The 20884-nt window shown below is 43.4% G+C and overlaps 3 protein-coding genes and 3 long non-coding RNA genes across 26 annotated transcripts; 2 read left to right on the top strand and 4 right to left on the bottom strand.

The window, feature by feature from the left end:
* Positions 1–2001: 2001 nt before the first annotated feature.
* On the bottom strand, positions 2002–6137 carry LOC107272654. Of its 8 annotated transcripts, none has more exons than XR_003061306.1 (7): positions 4519–6137; positions 4064–4440; positions 3746–3938; positions 3282–3669; positions 2731–3168; positions 2252–2574; positions 2002–2138 (listed from the first exon to the last, which is right to left on the bottom strand). It is a non-coding gene; the product is annotated as an uncharacterized LOC107272654 (long non-coding RNA). The 8 variants fall into 8 exon arrangements; XR_003061304.1 differs by having other exon boundaries at positions 3282–3938; positions 4064–4334; positions 4389–4440; XR_003061302.1 differs by having other exon boundaries at positions 3282–3938; positions 4519–4839; positions 5250–6137.
* Positions 6138–7924: 1787 nt separating this feature from the next.
* LOC112495094 lies at positions 7925–15689 on the bottom strand. The gene is made up of 4 exons (XR_003061314.1): positions 15619–15689; positions 9939–10161; positions 9173–9864; positions 7925–8252 (listed from the first exon to the last, which is right to left on the bottom strand). It is a non-coding gene; the product is annotated as an uncharacterized LOC112495094 (long non-coding RNA).
* Positions 10176–13345, bottom strand: LOC107272653. 5 transcript variants are annotated; one of them, XR_003061310.1, is made up of 6 exons: positions 13212–13345; positions 12451–13116; positions 12065–12344; positions 11499–11976; positions 11110–11387; positions 10176–11007 (listed from the first exon to the last, which is right to left on the bottom strand). It is a non-coding gene; the product is annotated as an uncharacterized LOC107272653 (long non-coding RNA). The 5 variants fall into 5 exon arrangements; XR_003061311.1 differs by having other exon boundaries at positions 10177–10687; positions 11002–11007; positions 11110–11976; XR_003061312.1 differs by having other exon boundaries at positions 11110–11959.
* On the top strand, positions 13388–17307 carry LOC107272650 (putative zinc metalloproteinase YIL108W). 3 transcript variants are annotated; one of them, XM_015750008.2, is made up of 3 exons: positions 13388–13514; positions 14169–15562; positions 15622–17307. In XM_015750008.2, exons 1-3 carry the CDS (start codon positions 13512–13514, stop codon positions 15833–15835), a joined length of 1611 nt encoding a protein of 536 aa, XP_015605494.1. In that variant the 5' UTR covers positions 13388–13511; the 3' UTR covers positions 15836–17307. The 3 variants fall into 3 exon arrangements, with proteins under 3 accessions (XP_015605494.1, XP_024945724.1, XP_015605493.1); XM_025089956.1 differs by lacking the exon at positions 13388–13514 and having other exon boundaries at positions 13527–14703; positions 14764–15562; XM_015750007.2 differs by lacking the exon at positions 13388–13514 and having other exon boundaries at positions 13528–15562.
* A 15-nt stretch (positions 17308–17322) lies between these two features.
* On the top strand, positions 17323–19289 carry LOC107272651 (glycolipid transfer protein). 3 transcript variants are annotated; one of them, XM_025089963.1, is made up of 7 exons: positions 17323–17514; positions 17905–18041; positions 18106–18260; positions 18403–18458; positions 18529–18650; positions 18737–18887; positions 18960–19289. In XM_025089963.1, the coding sequence occupies exons 3-7, from the start codon at positions 18116–18118 to the stop codon at positions 19140–19142; spliced, it is 657 nt and encodes a 218-aa protein (XP_024945731.1). In that variant the 5' UTR covers positions 17323–17514; positions 17905–18041; positions 18106–18115; the 3' UTR covers positions 19143–19289. The 3 variants fall into 3 exon arrangements, with proteins under 3 accessions (XP_024945731.1, XP_015605495.1, XP_024945730.1); XM_015750009.2 differs by lacking the exon at positions 17905–18041; XM_025089962.1 differs by having other exon boundaries at positions 17905–18260.
* On the bottom strand, positions 19087–20871 carry LOC107272652 (transmembrane protein 17B). Of its 6 annotated transcripts, none has more exons than XM_015750018.2 (5): positions 20509–20871; positions 20097–20245; positions 19916–20019; positions 19718–19831; positions 19087–19640 (listed from the first exon to the last, which is right to left on the bottom strand). In XM_015750018.2, the coding sequence occupies exons 2-5, from the start codon at positions 20182–20184 to the stop codon at positions 19398–19400; spliced, it is 549 nt and encodes a 182-aa protein (XP_015605504.1). In that variant the 5' UTR covers positions 20185–20245; positions 20509–20871; the 3' UTR covers positions 19087–19397. The 6 variants fall into 6 exon arrangements, with proteins under 6 accessions (XP_015605504.1, XP_015605500.1, XP_015605499.1 ...); XM_015750014.2 differs by having other exon boundaries at positions 20426–20868; XM_015750013.2 differs by having other exon boundaries at positions 20430–20865.
* Between the last annotated feature and the right edge of the window lie 13 nt (positions 20872–20884).

Below are 20884 nucleotides of genomic sequence, written 5' to 3'. Positions count from 1 at the left end.
ATACTGTCTGGGTATGTTCATCCACACGTACCAGGTGATTCTAAGCTTCTGGCAAGTTCCACCCAGGGAATTACTCAATCATCATGGGTTCTGGATGATCTGGCGTGCGCCTGTTCGGCCACGTGTACCTGGCGTGACCAGTATCCTTCCAGCACGTGGGATCTTTCCCGGTAGTTGCGTCACAAGCCTTCTTGAAAGGGAGGGTCCAAAGGTGTCCTTTACCACCGACGCCACCGACGCCACCGACGCCACCGACGCCGGCAGGCACGACCTTGCCGATGAATGAAAAATGCGCGTCTGCGAGCACGAAGACTGATTCATCGGGGTGAACGGGATCTTCATCGGATTTACCAGAGGCGGGGATGCTGCCGGAGTAGCAGAGATCCACTCGGTCCACGCGTGGTCAATGAAATTCTCTGACAAGATGCCACGATGCACGTAGACGCACGTAGACGCACTCGCTACGTGAACTCGGGAAGCGCCAATCACTTGGAAGGTATCGAAAAAGCAGTGCTCAGCGTTACGACGATAGTCGTATTCGTCATCTTGTTTACCGAGTACTTGCCAGCTCGCGGGTTATCGCCTTCTATCCCTGGTATCGCTTCAGACGGACGTCTGAGTCGACGAAGACATGCCGTCATCCCCCTGACTCCTGGGTTAAACCTCGCTCCTCAGGTTGCTCCCACTATTCCTACAGAGTTGCATTGTTCTTCCCGCTACGGGGTCCTAGCGAGGAAGACTCTGACGTCAAATTCCTCCAGGACGTGCGTCGATGGCGTCGATGGCGTCGATGGCGCCGCTGGCGTCGAAGATTCTTCGTAGATCGCGTGACGCACGTTGGAATCTGCCGGGAGACCTCGAGCGCGGCCACCGACACTGCCACCGCTCCAACGCCGTGACTCTACCATTCCAGCTCATCCCGTCCCATCCCGAACCCATCTTGCGACCCATCTCATCATCGGCACTTCGATCCCACTCAGGAATTCTCATTCGCTCGATAGAATCAGTCTTTTTCTTTTATTCTCTCTTTTCCTCTCTCTCTCCCTCTCTCCCCCCTCAATGATCACTCTCACTCTCGTATCTTGGTCCAACCTTGCTCTTTCTATGATCAACGTAAGAGAAACGTTGTGGCTAATGTCACGTGTCGCTTCTTGGTTTATCAGAAATTGCATAATTTACTAATAAGGTGTTACCACTTAAACGTATGTATTTGGGTATTTGGGTATTTGGGTATTCGGGTATTCGGGTGTTTGGACAGTCTCCGTTTCATAACCTTGAGCTCATTCGTATCTTCCACCTGCTGTAAATTTGACTTTTTTCTCTTCTCTTCTTTTTTACTGCGCACGCTTCTCGTCTTATGGGGTGGGACCTGTTGGTTGGTCTCACTGCGAGACTGAGTGCCTCTAAGGTTACACAACATCTTAACAGTCTCCGTAAGAGTCTGAGGATCCTCGTGTATCTTACGCATCCCGAGCATTGATGCTGGTCCATAAAAAGGTAGACCGTCCCGGCATCAGAGTGGAATCTGTGTCTTGGTGTTTCGGAGCCAAGGTCCCTTCGCGGACACAGCCGAATTGCAGCACAATGCACGGAATGTTAATGCAGGTCGTGCTTGCGTATGATCTTGCGCCACTGCTGCCACCACGGCCGATAATGGTATTAAAGTTTGAGAAATAAAAGAATCACACTGGACCCTTCTACTTTTTCCAGCCTCCCAGCTGACCGGCCAAACCTTCAATCACTCAATCCGTACCGCATCATGTATTATTTGGAAGAAGAAATTTATTTAAAAAATTAACCGTTACATAGCACCAAATTGAAAAGCAATGGTGAGCAATCCTGATTTCCTTATGTTATGCTATAGTTCTTTTAAATTGCTCACTCTTTCCTTCTTCGTCGCATTAGTCTTGCCAACCTGGTTCCGGATGTCCCGCAAGACCATCGCCTCCGCTGGAGAATTGCCCTGCGCGATTTCGTTGTCCGCCAGTCTCCCCTCGTGGTGTCTGCATAGTGCCTCCTATACCCCAAGGTCCTCGATGGTCACCCTGTTGCATCCGGAAGTACGGTTTCCCGTGCGCAGCTCATGCTCGTCCTTATCATTTCGTACGATTCAGCTCTTTCGACTTGGCCTCGCAATACTGAAGTATAAAGGAAAGAAAAATCAAGAATGAAGAAAGGAATAAGAAGAATTAGTCCCGGAGAGATTAGGATTCTCTGACTATGAAAAGTGCATTTCTGTATATTGTCTTACTGCTGAAATTCCCTGAATCGTCGAAAGGAAACGGAAGGATGACTGATAAGAACTATCTAGAAATCGTCCAAGTGTATGTCGGGCGGAGCCGAAACTCGAAACGTCCTGCCTTCTCCATTTGCATCTCGACTTTATACGCACAACCGCACGTGCGTCTCTGCGTCTCTGCGTCCCTGCGTACAGCTGTTTGCATGGCTCGTATCAAGGATGACGATGATGATGACATCGGCAACGCCGGAGAAAGCGAATGCGTGCTCATCGAAAACTTCCTATTCATATTGTTAAGGTAAATTCAAGATATACGAGACGAATCCGCCCAATACCTGGAATCACGATCAAGGTGAATAATACAGAAATAATAAAAAAATAAAAGGACAATAGAAGCAAACGAAGGATAGTTGATACCGCTCGATTGACGTTCTAGATACTTAGGGAGGATTTTGTCCCGCCACGGTAAAAGGAATCAAGGGTGAGAATACCTGTAGCGTCGGGAGCGAGGGCTTTTGATCTTGAAGTCCCATGAAGGGTTCAGGAATTGAGGTAGGCCTTTGTAGTAGTTCAGGGATACCTCTGTCCCGGGAGGGCAAGTTCGTCGACCTGGATCCTTGCTCGAAGGGATCTAGAAAAGAAACAAAAGTTAGAGAGGGTGGAGCTCGAGGAGTAGGGAAAAAGGGATAAAAACGAAATGGTTAAAGAGGGGGTGAATAAGTCGAAGCAAGTTGCATCCCGTGGACGTGCCGGACCCTTCCCAAATATTTGGTCTCGCCGAGTGCACCCTCATTAATCAAAAGCATGGAATTTTCTCGTCCAGTCGCAGGCACTCCTGGGGTTCAGGATGGGAAAGCTTATCCGCGATCCTCAAACTATGAGACGTTTATTGGACGGCGCCAGAGTTCCGGGCGTTGGCTCATCCCCAACTAGAAGTGGTAACAGGGACAGATAGAGAAAGAGAAAGAGAAAGAGAGAGAGCGAAAGGAAAGGACAGAGGTGGACTGTAGAAGCAAGAGAAAGAGACAAATTATTTGTGTACCGTTTCAAGATCTCGAGTGGCATCTGCGCCATGTTAGCCAAGAGTGTCAACGAGTGTGACTAGACCTGCTTGCGTCATCAGGAAGGGACCCTAATAAATTTTGGAATTTCTTTTTCCAATGGACGCCCGACAATTATCTCGCTTGGTCCACATTTTTTCCCACAGTGCGAGGGTTGAGTCTGGTTGGCTAGGGTGTCCCTGTGGAGGGAATCCCTTTTTTTTTTGTTCGCATAGATCGGAGGACGTTGTACCCGAATCCGATGGCCTTGCTTCCCCGACGCGCCAGCAGCGAGAATTCTCGAAGGATCCACCGATGGCCCTTTTTTCTTATTGGTCCTCAAACTTTTGAAAACCTGCAGCGATCGGCGTGGAATCGCTGTCTGCCTCCCTGTGGGAAAGTGCATCGAGTTCCTTTCCTCTGCTGGTTTGACCTGCCCTTTCTCGCGTCGACGCATAAAACGCACCATGTGAATGAGCGTAGCTAAGGACCATCCTGGGCCTCCGGGAGTCTCAGCAATTTCGTAGAGAGGCGTGCCAAAGACCTTCCGAGAACCACTGGATCAAGCGCACTGCCATTCCGTAGAGTCTTCGCTTTTCCTTTCAGTCTGAATTCTTTTCCTTCCGCACTGTTACACCATAGCTCTATCGTATTCCGTCCTACAAAAAAGAAAGATTGTAAATGCCATTAAAAGTTTATTTATTTTCTCAACAAGCACGCGATTGTCTGCGTTATTTCTGGAGACTAGGGTGCTCAAGCACGTAATTCTCTGATAAACGCTTACGTCCACGTCGATCTCGTATCCTCTCTGCATGAAGCACAATCTACGATGTACAACGTACAACGTACAATAAAAAATGTGCGTAATCTCTTGGTAAACAATATTACAAAAACATCCTCAAGAACATTCCTCTCTCCTTTCTGAGAACCAGCCACTTCTTCCTCCTGGCAGACTCCGAATAGCAGAGTAGGGTGGAAGCGCCGGTCGGGGGCGAGGAAAAGTCCGCAGCGTAGGCGTCGGGATGCCGGGCGCCTCCGTATTGAACGTTTCTATGCTGGAATTGCCATTCTTCAACCAGTCGCTCGTGCAACCCTTGACATATACGTACATATACTGATTCTTCGGCAAAAAAAATCCTCGAAAACTGCCAGGATGGGGTCCTTAAAAAAATGCCAACCATTATTCAAAGACAGACAATACATTTACGGATTGAAAAATTGATTTTTTAAAAATCTTACCGTTACGCTATACCCTATACATAACAGCATCAGTTTTTACACTGAGGAATATCGCTCTGACCTCGCCAGAAGGTCAGGTCGAAAGGTTAGTTCCAGAAGCATCGAAGTAGCAAGGCAAAGGTAATGAGCTAGAGCTGGAGAGACATAATGCGCAATGGCGAAGCGTGACCGAGCAGTCTTGTTTTGCCTTGTTTTTCTCGTGGGAAGTCGAGCGGGTATATTGGTCAAGGGCGATTTCGAAGGGACCCAATGAGCCTCGAGAGCAGTGATGCCGGCGGCCCCAGTGCCCTTCAATGATTCTTAATCGGCCGGTCAGCGACCCTATGACGGTATGACAGTTCCTATAGTACCACTTAACAACGATAGTACAAATGCTTACAGACGCGTACCTGAATAGTCATTCTATTGTATATAAAGTTTTTCAAACAATTACAAGTACGAAGTTGACACCGATACAAAGGATAGAGCACATTGAATATAAAACAATAAAGAGGACACGGTATTAAATCTACTGGATAGATATTTGACAACGAGACCTTGGCACGTTAGACGTCCGTTAATTTAGCCACTGTTAGTGCTCATTTGCGCGTGATCCCAACTAACCCCTTTCTAGAACTACCTTTTCTTTACAATACTCCTGTTCCAAAAGACATTCGAGCGGATGATCGATTTTCAATAGAATTACCACTGGTACTAATTGGGTCACAGATTTCTTTGAAGGAAACCAATACCTTACTTTCTATTGAAGAATTGTATTGTTTGAAGATTTTGATTTGAGAGCTAGCTTAAGAAACTACCCAGTGCCACAGGAGCTGTACGGTATCCTCTCTGCGATGAGATAACCTGTAAGAGATTTAGATTTAAAAAAAGATAGAGAGATTATCGGAGAGAGGGTTCAGATGACCTATGGCGATGGCGACCAAGTGCACGATCGCAAGGAACGCCGTTATACCATTTTCTTCGTTCTTATTGCGCCATGGATGCTAATGTATTCAAGGCCACGACTTATTCATAAATCAGATCTCACTTTCATTCATTGCCAGTAACATGTCTACGTTCCGCAGCTCAGCGCCATCCTTTCCAAAATAAGTTGCGGGAGTTCAAAAGTACACAAAAGTAGGGAAGATGGTCCACGTGGAAAAATACTTTAGTACTTGGAACGCTCCTTTTAACCTACACGTGGACAGAAGACAAAATTATTTTCACAATCGCTGTAGTCGACTACGAGGAAAATCTAAGGAGGAAAACGTTAGGTTAGGTTACGCTAGGGAATTACCGAACGGCGAGTACTACACGAGAACGTAGGCGTCACCATTAATTCTACTCGCAAGCGGCTGCTAACGGGCGTAGAGTAGCGGCGAGTTGCGCAACGGCGCCTTAAGGTTCGTACTCATGAGACCCGGACTCGCTTTCAGCGTGTCAAGGACAGCGGCAGGTCCTCGGGGGCTAAATCCCTTTCACGAATTGACGCTTCCACTCGTGTGTATGACGCTCCGCGAATCCTACTCGAGGAAGAGGTTATGTTGTCTCTATCTAATACAGGTAACTTGTCACAATGTCAAATTAATATCGCAGTTCAGATGGAGAGAGAGAGAGAGAGAGAGAGAGAGAGAGAGAGAGAGAGAGAGAGAGAGAGAGAGACAAAATTTATTATACTAGGGCTGATGCCCTGTAAGTATAAATATAATAAGTATAACAATATAGAACTTAACTAATATAAAATATAATATAATAAAATGGTAAAATATAAAATATAAAATAAAATAAAATATAACATAAAATAAAAGAGAGAGAGAGAGAACTGGGCCAGGTCAGAGATAGACGCATTGTCCTTGGCACGACAGGATGAGATGCTCGGCTGTTCCTTGGAAATTTATTCCATCGACGACCGAAAGTGAAATAAGTTATTTAACTAGTCGGAACGTGACACAAAAATTTTAAGGAGGAACGTCACGTTTCTAATGGACATAGCCGGTATTGACGTGGAGTTTAACGCTACCTGGCAATTCTGTTGGCATCATTGCTTTCTTATCCATTAAAAAGGATTCATGCTTGTAGAACATTACCTGCCATCATATTCCGTTACGATTGTTTATCTTTCTTAGATGTTTTTGTAACAGCTGGTTCTCACTAGACTCAAGTCTCTCGTAATCATCCTCATGGAAGGAGGATAGAGCAATTTGTTAATCGCGACAAGACAATGGATTCTGTCGGCGCTCTCGGGAATTAGAGAATTGCGACATCGTCCGAAATGTCTTGGCAATTTGTATTCTTCGTGCGGTGATCGTCTGGACGTTATCACGGCGCCCAAATGAATTTGCGCAAGACGGCGGTGCGTGCACATCGCCATACGCATAATTACCAGTTAGGTGCTACGCATGATTTCGTACTGTCATTGTGCAACGTCTTCGCAGCTCGCCTTGACCAAACGGAATTCTTCCTCCTAAGAGTTTGGGGCGAGTCATCGAGTTTAAGTGTCGTCATTAGCCAGGGCGTCAATGCCAAATCGTTTCAAAATCATCATAGAATTTCGTAAGCTTAGCCCATAGCGAATCAACTTGGCATCCCACCATCCCTCGCTATTTCGGTCTGCACATGAGTGGGGAAAAGTCTAATTATCGCAACGGGACTTCCAATTCGAAAGATAGCTACCACGTGGCACGTCTGTGAATAATTGAATTTGGTAACGCACGCGCCGCACAGAGCCGACGGACAGGATTACTGCGTTCCCATAAAAATGTCCTATACATCTAGTTTATCAGACAGTCTTATCTTCGTACAATACACTCTAAGCCCCAGATGCATTTCCTTTGATCTGCAGAAGTCGAAGAGCGATGCATCTGGGTGCAAGAAGAGGCCCCGGCAATGAACCAGATAAGAAGAGGCGACCTGGACCGTGTCTAGGTTACCAGTGACAACGTACGTACTATCTACCTAACATATGAAATGAGCATGTCATGGGTACATCAGTGCTTCTCAGCTAATCTCATCGACCTCAACATCAATAAATCGAACAATCAATAACTAAATCCTTAGACCTGCCTCCGTCTTCTCTAGGATGAGAGACATTGCAACCGTCGCTCTACGCCAATCTCCACATAAGCATTACATATTTATCACTGCACGAAGAGTCGGCTGGCAATGATCCACATACTATATGTTGGTCTCATTGAATTATCATCGACTCGTGTTACCCAAAGCACTTGTAGGTATGACGAGCGTCGCGGCGCCTTTGCATTGTCTATATATAGGCAAGGGGACTAAACGATAACGTCTACCGTGTATGTATACTATGGTATATAATAGAAAAACTAAACGGCATAAAATAATGCGAGTGCAGTAAATAATATAAAGCACAGTCCAGTGGGACTGGAGAGAGACTCTATAAATAAATGTAGAATTAACGTAATCGACGATGGTCGTTGTTTTTCTGTTTTCACGATCAAGTTTGCAGTGGCTGACTAGTCGGTGACACTGGCATTGGCCTACTCTCTCCACGGCGTCGTTCGCTCTCCTGCTTCGCTTCGTCTTCTCACTCTCTTTCGTTTCGTCGCTGGGGGCGCCTTGCGTCGCTACGTCGCTTACGTCTCTACATTGCAGGACGCCTTTCCATATCACTTATGTCAGATTATTGGTCCTTTCAAGATGCGACAGTAAAGATTATAGAGTTATGATTGGCCTTCAGAATTCCAAGGATCCCATGCTCACTGATTGACGCTGATCCTTTCCGGTATCTGCAAAATATAAAAAGTAGATGATATAAGAGGAAGAGAGAGAGAGAGAGAGAGAGAGAGAGAGAGAGAGAGAGAGATTAAACATTTTTTAGGATAACAAAAGACTCCAAGGAAACCGCATTGTCCTAAATTCGCATGAGGTCATCGGCACCGGGGTTGTCTTTACCCGGAATGACAACAAAATATCGAAGGTTGGAGACCTTAAAAACCGCACGAGGTCTTCCGGCTTTCACTGGCACCAGGCCGAAAGCAGGCGGTAAAATAATTCAAAAGACAGCAGCGAGACGAGATGAGACAAAATAGAAGAGTGAACTGAAATTTTCCTTTCTTCAAGTAAACTCTTATTATTATCCTCTAATCGTCTTGAGATATAGTCCTAAGTTCATAGACCTCGAGAAGAGTTTCTCCTTCTAAACTCCAAACGATGCGACCTCGTTTCACTGCTGAAAAATTCACTTTGCTTCCATTCCTCTCGCTCTCTCGCGCCAAGTAACGTGCGAACGATCAGCAGTTGCAGGAGTTCACGAAGGAGAAACAAAGCAGGGAGTAACGAGCGAGCATTGAATCATCCTACTTCAAACTGGAAAGGCTCTCTCTCTCTCTCTATCTATCTATCTATCTATCTCTCTCCCTCACACTTTCCTCCCTTCCACCAACATCAACCCTCTCTCTTTCGCTCTGTTATGAAAGTGCTGCAAGTGGAGCGCGCTGCGGCAAACAAAGTTGTACTTTTATTTATAACTGGCCGACTTATCATCAATGTAATAGAGAAGAGGAAGAATAGGAAGATGCTGCTTATAACTACAAGATAAATACAACTTCCTATCCAGCCACAACTCTTGCCGCCAACCATTAAAGCGACAATTTGCCCTCTTCTTTATGAGAGTGCAGAACTAAATGCTCCTTTTAACGATAATCACCATTCGAGATAAATCCAAGAAAGCGTAGACCAAGAAAATCCATCTAGTTAGCACAGCGTGATATTATTTTTCAAGATAGCCTGCTTTGTTTCCAACTTCGTAGCTATGCAGACTTGGCCGACGCTTCTGTGCCAATGTCTTCTTGCTTCTCGCTTCGTTCGATCCAAACGCTCTGCTCGCTTCTAACAATGAAAAAAAAATAACTTGGTCCTTTGAACAGCTACACTTTCCCATCCTTGCTCGGCCGACGCTCCGACGCTTCAGGCGGGAAATTTGATTCTGATCACTGGAGAATCAGCGAGCGAAGGGAAAAACGAGGAAACGAATGATCGTGGCGCATCGACCTCGAATGTAGGTCGGTTGTGGGCGCACGCAATCGTTGCAACGATTTTGAAAAATGGCCGTCCCACTTGCAGGGACTATTTTCACGGTCACTAACCCTCTGGAGTAGTGCGAGTAACACGCCACAAGAGTAAGCGTCCAGGAACGCTCACTCTTACCAGACCTGGTGGAGGAAAGCCCATGCGCATTCACTTGAATATTGTATGTATATCCTCAGTGCATTCTGAGTGCAAATCAATGTCCTTAATAATTTTCATCATTCGTTTTCTCCCTTTCTGATAATTAACATCCATCCAATTGTAGTTTAACTGCAACTCAGAGCTCATTCTTTGTCGGGTATTGGCCTGGGGCTATAGAAGAGAGAAATTAGAAATTATGAGACTAAAGTGGGATCAGACAAATTAAATACAACGGGACGGTATACCTTGGGTAGAGTCAACTAATTCCTATTAGCGTGAGCGAATCCTAAGGCGATCGGAAAGTAGCGAAAACAGTAACGTCGCCACGGTTAACATGCATCCAGATAAAATTGTCATCTCGAAAGTTGGCCTACTATCTCCGTCATCGCAATAATAGCCAGTCGCGATATCTCTCGGGTAACGTAACGTAAAAACCATCTGCGCTTCCTTCCTACCTTCCTACCTTCCCTGTTCGAACGTTTAGAATTAGATCATTAGCTTTAAAGTACTTGTGCAAGTATCCTATATACTATTGAGGTATAGGATATTCTAGGATATATAGATCCACAATGCTACCAGTAGCGCTTCTGATGATACAGACTGCTTCACGGTAGACTGGTTCTTCCTAAAATGATTCAGACGCAATGGATGCTGATCAGAGAGCGACTAACGTCGTGACTTCTTTACTGGCGTAAAAGAAAAAAATATAATAAATAAGCAAAATGCTTGTGTGTCAATTGACAATACCAAAAAAAAACTGTTCAACCGAGATTTAAAGTATTGGTTGTACATGCAAATGATTGCTTGATGATATTTTAGAACCTGAGTGGGATGCTGTGCAATTGAACGTGCATGAAATAAAAGACGTCCACAAGGTGCAGAGCTGGAGGCTACTGGTGTCGCAGTAGTTTCACTCTCAATCAAGCTGAGATACGTCGATCTTCCTTTGCCTTTAGTGGAGCAGCGGGAACGATGGACTATACACCCTGTTTCTCTATTGGGAAGAATCAATAGGTCAGATTTTACGCAGTGCGTACAAGGACTCGAAGACGCAGTACAGTTAAAGGTATCAAGGAACGCGTAGAGCTTCTAGAAGTTTTTGAGATGGGCTATCGCGTGGATTAATGAGAATTTCATTAATATTTTATAAGAAATTTAAAGGTTTTAGTGCTATCGGCGCATATACATGTCCGGCATGGGTTTAAATCTGAAGAGCTTCGCATTCAAAGGGTTAAATAACAGTAAAGAACAGCCCAGGAACTGATAATGTTATCTGTTTGGTCCCTGCGCCTGCAACTGGTAACGTACTTGGACCTGTAAAAGGAACATGTGAAATGTTCAGTAAATTTGAAATAGGTTTAAAAATAAATGTAGGCTGCAGGTATCTTTGAAAAATGTTCCACTAAAAATTATTACCGGATGTAGAACATTTTAGAGCATCGTGAGGAGTCGATATTCGGGTTCCCATCGGGGTGCCGCAATTAACTAATTTCCTGGCTGTCAAAGCCAATTGGCCAAAAAGCGCAAGACACCAGGATCGATGCATCAATGCAGCCAGGATGCACCGTGTCTCTTTTCGCAATGGCGGCAGGGAGGATCGATCGTCGCGTTGCGGCCATGGACTAGATTGGTTGAATGATCGATTGAAACTTTAGAGCGGATTCCATGAAGTACAACAACAGTCTCCAGGTTCCCTGCAATTCTCAGAATACACAATGATGAACCCGAATAAGAAATTGCATTGGATGTTCGACCGTCATCTGGCCTTGATAATGCCTCTATGCAAATCAGATGGAATTTGGTACCTGGCTGCACCCAGAATGAGTGTTCTAGGAAACATCTATGTGAATCGACCTTGGCACGTTTCATCCGGGATCATCCTGAAAAGGAACTCAAGATGCAAAAAATTGCATAAACAAGAATTGGTATTCTGACATTTTGGCTTCCACGCGAATTCCCAAGATATTGCTAGCACCGAGCTAGCTGGCTGGCTTCTCGAGCTGGTGAATGGTAAACGGGAATGGAGATTTCTAGGATGAACTCTCGTAGCGTAGATCGCAGTAAGCGAGAGTCGATAGGGTCGGCCGGAAAGTAGTGCAGCGTTGACTACGCTGGAGTAGAGTGCCCTCCAAGTAGGACAAGGGTTCACTGAATCTCTATCAATTACATAGAGATGCCTAGGTAGAGTCTACGTCGACTACGATGAAGTCAGGTTCATTGGCACCCTAGGACGTTCAGGAATGGACACCTTTGGGATGTCTTCGCCCTTTAAGTCGGTCACATCTTCCACATCATGATCGAAGAACCAAAGAAGAGTTTTACTCTAGCTACCATCAGGAAATTAATTCCTTGAAGATGTTTTTATACGTACCATCTCGAATATATATTCTGAGCTGCCAACGCGTAGAGAGTGATCATGGCTTCCTTCCTCTATTATCATAATTGTAATGCGTTCAGTGACTCGAGGCACGCGCCTTTCCTTCTGCTTCCTCCATCCTCGCGTTCGTCCTCCTTCAAGGTACAAGTTAACCGTGTAGTAGGCGCGCACAACAGAGTACGTTGATCCTGCGGCAAGGATCCTTTGGCCTCGGACACTCATGTAAATGAGGCAGTTGGGACAAGCTGGTAAACATCAAATCTCCACATTGTCTCTGGTAAACATTAAATCTCCCAAATCGTTAATACTGGTCTCTTAGTTTCTACCTACTTCAATCATTAATGTTAATGATTATCTAGTTTGATCTTGCTAAGACACACCTTAAATTCCTTAATCATGATCGATGCTGGTAACAGGAAGGGACTCCGGTGCTGCTCAGGATTTTAATTTTCTGTATGTCCTGTACAGTATATGTATATATAATATATACAGATTCGAGTGCCACTTGGGAGCTGGGAATCTCTCTGGCAAAAAGCCAAATGCGATTAAGGTTAATGTTCATCGAGCTAGTTTTGACGCAGCGACTCTAGGTGAAGACCTCGCACCAGGGTATTCCCAGTTGATGGCGAATTTCCATATATTTTTTTTCTCTCTATCGACAGAACGACGTAACGTCAATCGATCTTAGAAACTCGAGGGCTACGTTCAGCAGTTGAGTGTTAAAACGAATGACGAGGCACATATTGCGCATCGACCCTTGAGACGCGGGTGCTGCGCCATAAGGTCTCTTGTAGATATACGTTAACCTGAAGTAACAGCTCAAGAGAATAATGCGCCAAGAGAAATTCTTGTCATGGATTTTTGCTTGTTTCGGCACAAGGTGCAAGTCTCGCAGTTCCAACCGGTGTTTTTCAGGTTTGTTTACTCGGATGGCGTGGATGGAATATCGATGTGACAGTTTTCAACCCTTAGTTGACTGTGGATCAGGTATCACGTGCAAGAGGTCAGAAAGTAACAGAGAGAGGTGAAGGTGACGATCAATTGCCCTGAAAGAGAAGAAAGGTGGTCAGGATGACAGAAAGAGGGCTTTATAAACTGGTGTTTGCACCAGGTGTTTGGAATTGTTACATGAAGGATCTACCTGGCAGTCATAGGAGCATTGATTCTTCAAGGGATGGTTAGTCACCGCAGTGACTAAGTCGGTACTTAGGCGCTGGCTGGTTGAGGGTGGTCGAGTGGGAGGTCGAGGGCAGCTAGGGGTGACCGAGATGGAAAGAAAAGGGCGGGAGTGCGGGTGCGCGAGGACCAGGCTGCATGCGCCGCTGCAACGACGCCGTAGTACCAGCGTCCTCCGCTGTCGTCCCGGCGCCACAGTCTCTCCGCATGTACGGAGCCGGCTAGCCGTCTCCGTGTTAGGTCCTGTTCTCGCACCTTCTGCATAATGGTAAGTATTTTTTCGCGACATTTACCAAATCGCATGCGGTCCTCGTATCTTCTGGTGAAATTTTGATTTTTTTCCAACGTGGATTCCTGTCTTAGTCAATATGCAATAACGTTGTACCGTTAGTCCTTGATAACGCGGACATTCGGCAGGGCGACCCTTTCGAAAACTTCGTATTTATCTTTGACTATTGGTATGCGCATTCAATGCGGTTGTCTTCCACACTGTTCGAAACGGCGCCGTTCGCTATTACTCCGTGTCAGAGTTTCCTGTCACGCGTAGAGTGGTCCCCTTGACACAAACGGCCTCGGTATTCCTTGTGAATAACAGTACGTCGTGCTCGTGCTCTTGAAACGTGGTTAAGAGAAGTGTCGGAGGTAGCTGATGATAAGGACGTCTCGCGAGGAAAGTGAGAAAGTGTCAGGAGTCTTAAATAGTACGTGGGGATGTTTCTCGTGAGTTCTTTTTTACGTTGACAGCCGGCACACGCCGTGACTGTAGTGGCTAGAATACGTGAGTGTCGCAGAGGGAGAATGACTACGTAGTTCGATGTGTAGCCACTAGCTGGCAGCACTTGCCGCGACATAATCGGCAATGCATTGGGAGCCAGAGGATCCCAGTCAGGTAAATGAATGGGACTGCTCGACGGAATTACAGGTGCTGGCGGACGCGACGTTACGGGATGAACGCGGCAGCTTAGCGAATGGGAACGTAGAGAACATCGTTGTGAGCAATCTCTTCGATGGGGAGACTATTAGCTACAGCATGGCTCTTCTACGGGGTCGGGTGCCACAAGGATGCTCACACATCATTGTACGGGCCCACAAAAATTCTGTCTCGGAATGGCCCATCGTCTCCGGGGAGTTTCGTGCCCTGGTGGATCTCGCACGAGGTTTGAACAAGCTAGACCTGGAAGCTGGTGGAACACGACGAAGATTTATTCTGATACATGAACCTAGACCAACGAGATTAAGAGTCACACCTGTTTATGTTATATGCTCTGGGCATGATGGTTATTTTCAAGGTCCCAGAGGCGAAGATCGTTCACCGGAGAGCGCAGCGACCAGGATCGGACTGGGAGCTAGACTCCTGCAGACTCTGACTGCCGAGAAACTTCGAGAAGCTGGTCACGGCAGGAAAACATTCCAACTCGAAAGAGACCTAGATGGTGCCGAGTGTCTGGTGATGCACAGTATGTTGCACGTGGATAGAGCTAGAGCAATGAATCAGCGAGACCTTTGGGAATTAATAGCTCGGGAGTTGATGACTGGACCATTAGCTTCGAGGGACCGGAAGTACTTGGCCTTCCTATCATGCACAAGGTACCGAGGAGCACCAAATCCAAGGACCCACGAAGACACCCTGGCAAGAACCGAAGGGCACGCTGCTCTGGGTGGTGGAGGTCTAGCACTTTTTGGGTCAGCCTGTCTTCACACCTGGCCCACCTGTTTGGCTCAGGTCCTCCCACGATTCCTGGACTCAACTCTCGTCGACACGGAACAGCTTATGGATGACAGCAACTACAGAGGCACGCATGGAGGCTGCTTGGCAACGACTTTGGGTTCAGCTCTCCATGAACTAGGTCATACCTTTGACCTGGGTCACACCAGAGAGGGAATAATGGGTCGTGGCTTTGACTACGTGGACAGAGTGTTCGTTGGTGGTGCAGGACTGGATCCTAATCGTAATTCCATAAGGAGGGATCCTCAGCATACTACGATAGCCTTGAGCAGACCACTGAGCGTCACCGTGACGGTCCAGGAACCAATAATGGCCAGCCCCAGAAGAGGACGTCTTCTCTCGGAGACCTCAAGACCTTCCCCATCCTCAAGTCCACGTCTTAGTCCTGGTAGACTCTCAGCCCCGGCTAGTCCAGAGCTGAACAGATCCTTCTCTAGGAGTTTATCATCCACGGAGCCACCGACTCAACCTGATAGGACGTTCTGGGGACCCTCGTGCGCAGCTATCCTGGCTTATCATCGCTGGTTCAATAACGAGATAGACAACATACCTGCACGAGGACTCAACGAAATAGAATACGATGGAAAAAGGTAAGTTACGTTATCTAGGGTTAAAAGATTCCTGCTTATAACCTCTCCAACCTCACCAGGAACGTCGTCCGCTCACGATACGGAGTACGCGTGATGGAACTTCGTGAATCATCCGGTGGAATGGTCGTTGGGTCACGTCAGTTTCCTGGTGCTCGTCCACCTCTGGAAGCCCTGGTACCATCACCGCCACCTCACTGTCTGGCTCCGCTCACTCTCGTCGCCGAGGACACTGTCGGAAACGTCTTGAAGCATCCCCTACCAACAGCCTTTTAGGACTTCTGAATATCCTAAACCTCCAATAGTCATCACTAACAGTCATTCGAAGAGTTGATTTCTCAAGGAAGGTTCCTTTCTCCATTACTCAATTCACTCTCGTTACTTCCTGCTGGCAATCTTGAACGGCTTCTGTTGCAGCACCCGTCGATTTTTATTTAAGAGGCTTATAGAGTTCAAGGCACATAATCAGCAGTATCTATATCGTAACTTGGAGTAAATAAGACTATCGTATTACGAGACGCCGGTCTTCGGCTGGCACGTAGAACGTAGACCGATCTGCTTCGATGGTTGACGTTATCCTTTTGCGATAATTTATCCTCGAGCAGTAATCAAAACATTTTGTTGTTGTAGCAAAAATATCAGACTACTTCATTGTTATCAGTGTCATCCGATATATGTCGATTATCATTAATTAAAAAAGGAATTTCGTATATAATTAATTATTGCAACTCACGACTGTTTACTCATGTCGCATAAAGGTATACAAAATTCAGAGATTCCATGTAGCACGTATACCTATGTCAAAAATGCATTTTATACGACAGGGCCAATTTAAAACGAAATCGAATAATTAATAAAAATTATGACAACATAATACACGCGCATGCGCACTAACTCTTGCGCAATAATTACGCAACGCGTGTACCTGCTTATGCTGTTCACCAGTTGTTTAAACAAATGCATTTGATTTATGATAAGCACAAAAATGTTCAGGATTATCAGGAATTTCCTAGCGTACACAGTTAATACAGAGGTAATTTAAGGAAGAAGTAGCATGCGGACTCACTTAATCGTGTACAAGGTGTACCATAGCAACGTAATATGCGAATTTCAAATTTAGAATACCGCATAAGAAACTACGATAAAGGATATTAATTTAAAACTGTGAAGACTCCATCAGTTTTTCTATTAGATTCCATAATCATAACTATTAGTTCCTTGACAATTTCTCTTAAACATATAATTAATTGAATTACCTTTAAGAATTCATTATGCGTTTATAATATTCCATTGATATGGTATACTCTGAATACATAGTATATATATATTCTCATAAGATTTACATATTTAACGCGCTAGGATTTATTAGAAATTGTACATTGTAACATGTATGTACATTGATTTCATAAATTATTTTAATAATATTATAATAGGCTAGCAAAACGAACTTGCAAAGGACAATATTAGTATATTGTGCTGCAAACTGTCATGGTTGAACGACATGGAATGATCAATATATATATATATATATAACTATTATTAATAATAATATAATAATGAGTGAGAAATATAGTGGATGGTGACTGAAATTAATGTTGTATCCTTTTCATAATATATCCTTCATTAAAGTAATTTCTTCTAGTTACTCTTACATAGGTGGTCAACCCTAGTGAATCATAAGAGGCATCCAATAGCGTTTATTGACAGATGCCAAACCATACTGTAGCTAGCCGACTAGATAAGATAAGGTAATCATACGACGTCTTGGTATCTGACCAGTTCTCGATGATTTAGCCTTCAGCTATACACCAGATATAACGCTTCATTTAACTTTTCTTTCTCTCCGTTTCTTTCGTTGAACTATTAGGCGTGTTTTTATTGTTGACTGCACTTTCTTCACGTTGAATTTGATAAACCATTGTAATAAGCTGGTTTGGTAGCAATTACTCTTTTGGGTAAGTACTATCAAAATATCGTCTAATCAATCATATTCAAATAGAGAACTCAGCCTGAATTTGGGTCGAGATACAACTCAAATGACAATAATACAGTGACGCGCGTAAGTGACTGTGTTTTTATAAGAATCTAACGCAAGTTTAAATGTATTAATGGTATATCTATAACTTACTGATATATAGACATATAGCACACGTGTTTGACCTTTCAACTAGACTACAATGGAAACATACAATCGGTCCACGAGTTTCATGTTTTTTTGACAAAATTAAAAAAAAAGTTTTTAGTGAACTACACGTAGCTCTATATAGAATTGTTATTAGAAACTATGCATGTGCATGATTTTGTACTGATATATACTTTTTGTCTATTTTAACATGGCTGTCAAGGAAATATATTAAACTCTTGGACCCACTCTATAATCACTGGTTGAGTATAATTAATTAGCGTCTTAAGAAATTACCATTGAGTGGAACGTAGATACCTGTGATAGTGGATGATTCTTCTTGATAAAATAAAGGAATGGGTAACGTATAGAATTGCGTATTTCCGGTATAGTAAAAAGTAACGCATTTCTAATTTGATTGTAGGCAATAAAAAATGTCTGCTCCTAATGGTGATGTTCGGAAACAAGTCGCTGAAAATGATGGAAATGAGGAATTCGTATCGTTTCCTGAAGTCATCGATGGAAAAATCGCAACGGAAGAATTTTTGGCGGCAGCACAAGGCATAGTTCGAATGGTTGGTGAGTGTCAATACCGCTGGGTTCAGGTTTATCACATAACCTTGAGGTAATAATTAGAATAGATTAAGTATAATTGAGTAAAAATGTCTCATTTCATATAAATAAAGAAGCATTGAGTGATATACTTACCTATCTTTTACAGATAAATTTGGAAAACTCTTCGCACCTGTCAAATATGATATGCAGGGAAATATCGACGTTAGTAAAATTGTACTGAAATAGTTCATTTATATTTCTATATTATGTTCTGTAATTTATACTGTTGTAGAAGATCAATACGAAATATAATAGCAATAGGCAGCAGCATCTCACTCTGCAGGATTTGATTCTCTTGGAGAAAGCAGGAGGTCGTGATTTGATTGCTACTGACGCATTATTGTGGCTAAGAAGGTAAGTAAAAGAAAGATGGCAGAAATATTTTTAAAAAGTTTAATAAAGAAAAACGGATAGATTTGAATAGTTTAAATGTTTTTCAGGGGACTTTATATGATACAGTTATTTTTTGAAGAAATTATTGAAGATCATAAAGCTGGTAGGAGGACTGAAGATCTTGGTGCTTTTTTGAAAAAAGCATATAAAGAAGCTTTGGAACCATTTCATGGCTGGATGGCGCAACAACTTTTTAACGTGAATATTAAGAGTTTTAGTGGAAACTTATCTTGTCAGTGGTGATTTTTTATTGATGATCATTGATTTTAGCTTATAGCAAGAATGGTACCTACAAAGACAGCTTTGCTGCAAGCCATGGCTAATGGGAAACCAGGTCAAGAGGATATTACGTTAAAGGATTTGGAGGTAGTTCTTATAGGAATGAAAACAAATGTTATAAATTTATGTTCCTTCTATGAACAATATAATCTTAATAACAATGCGAGAGTGTAACACATATTGTGTGATTCAATGATATGTTCAGAATTAAGAAGCACTGATTATTCCTGCCATATACTACTTGTCAAAAACTTAAGATTTTATAACGCTTGTTCAGTACTTGTAAGAGAATTTTATATTTGTCTATCACTTGAACATGAGTATATATATTTATTAAAGCTGCAAATGTATGGATCACGTAATATATATTTTATGTAAATAAATGCTTTTTCTATATTCTGCATGATGTTTTTTATAGAAAAATCTACTTCAGTCTAGCTTATCCTCGATGCCATACAACTGTGCTAAATAAAATCTTTTCGCATGATGATCTGCAGAATGTTTTAAGGCCATGGTTCCTGTAATGATTTCAGTGACAAGGAGAAATAGCATAATACCATTGACCACTATCTCTCCTAGAAGAGGCATCGTTCCTCCATCCAAAATAAGGAACATTTCCAAGGGAAATTGCAAGAGAGTAGAAATTAGCCAAAAACCTGCTAATTCTGGAATCTGCAATGTTGTTGAATTAAATAATAAATCGATACAAAGTGAGAGGGTGAATTGCACAATTATACGATCTTACACACCTTCTCTGCCAAATTACCCATATACCCCAAGTAAAGTCTTGCACATTCCAAAACAGATATAACAATAAATACTGTGATAGTTGCAAATTTGTACAAATCTGACAGTCTGTAATACTGAAAAAAAAAATACATCATTAGGAGCATCAATAAAATGATAAAAGATTTTTAGTCCTTGCCAAGAACTTTGTTAATTCGTACTTTCATATCCAAACAGCATACAGTAATTAAAAACCATGGAACAAAGAGCCATATGTTAAAATAGAGAGCCATTTGAAGCGGCAGACTAGATTTAATATGATGCTCTGAAAAATATGCGAATAAACAATGAAGTTCCATACAAATAATAAAGAAAATGTCTCTCCATTAAATAAGAGAATACCAATATCATAAAATTCCTTTTTGCGATCATGATATGCTAAGCCGGGAAATATATGATCCGAAGCAGTTACCACCGAGCTCCTCCACATTTTGTGATACACTTCATTAAATAGTTGTAAGCATTAAATCGCAATGCAACCTACATCGTACCTATCAACAGAACATACATTAATAGTTAAATCTAATATAACAAATAGGATATCCAAATATACTTATACACATCCAACATATTGATTTTAAACAGAATGTAAACAAAATCAGATAACCCACTGTCACTTCTTGGATTTATAAAGTATTGCCATCTAACAGATATTCTAGGTAGTGATTTACCTACAGAGAGTTAATTTATATTCCAAAAACTTTTCTTGCATCTATTCACAAAAATATACATACTACCAGAGAACATATATTACATGGAAGCGTAGGTCCCGTGTTAACATTTGACAGAGAAAAAGTAATTTCACTTTTCGCCGGTAGATGGCACGGCGGTGTATCAGTGTGCTACACACATGTAAAGAGTATGAAGCCACGCCTCTTGCAGTCGACTCCCTCGCACTCATGCTCACATCCTATCACGATCTCTTGCTTACATTCACCTGCTTCCAACGTGCGTACTCGCTCGCATTAACGCATTTCTAATGTTTGGAATGATAATGCCAATGATAATGATAACGCTCATAATGCCACGTCCTCCGCGTGAGCGATGACTGTCAAAAGACGCGCGATCATAGCAAGGGGCGGAGGTAATAATTTATCGGTGGGTTTGTTCACATCGATACAAGCAGCGCT

The sequence above is a fragment of the Cephus cinctus genome, unplaced genomic scaffold (assembly GCF_000341935.2).
Source record: "Cephus cinctus unplaced genomic scaffold, Ccin1 Ccin1_scaffold1205, whole genome shotgun sequence".
Taxonomy (NCBI): Eukaryota; Metazoa; Arthropoda; class Insecta; order Hymenoptera; family Cephidae; genus Cephus; species Cephus cinctus.
The sequence above is the reverse complement of the archived record's forward strand: the minus strand, read 5'-3'. Positions and strand labels throughout refer to the sequence as shown.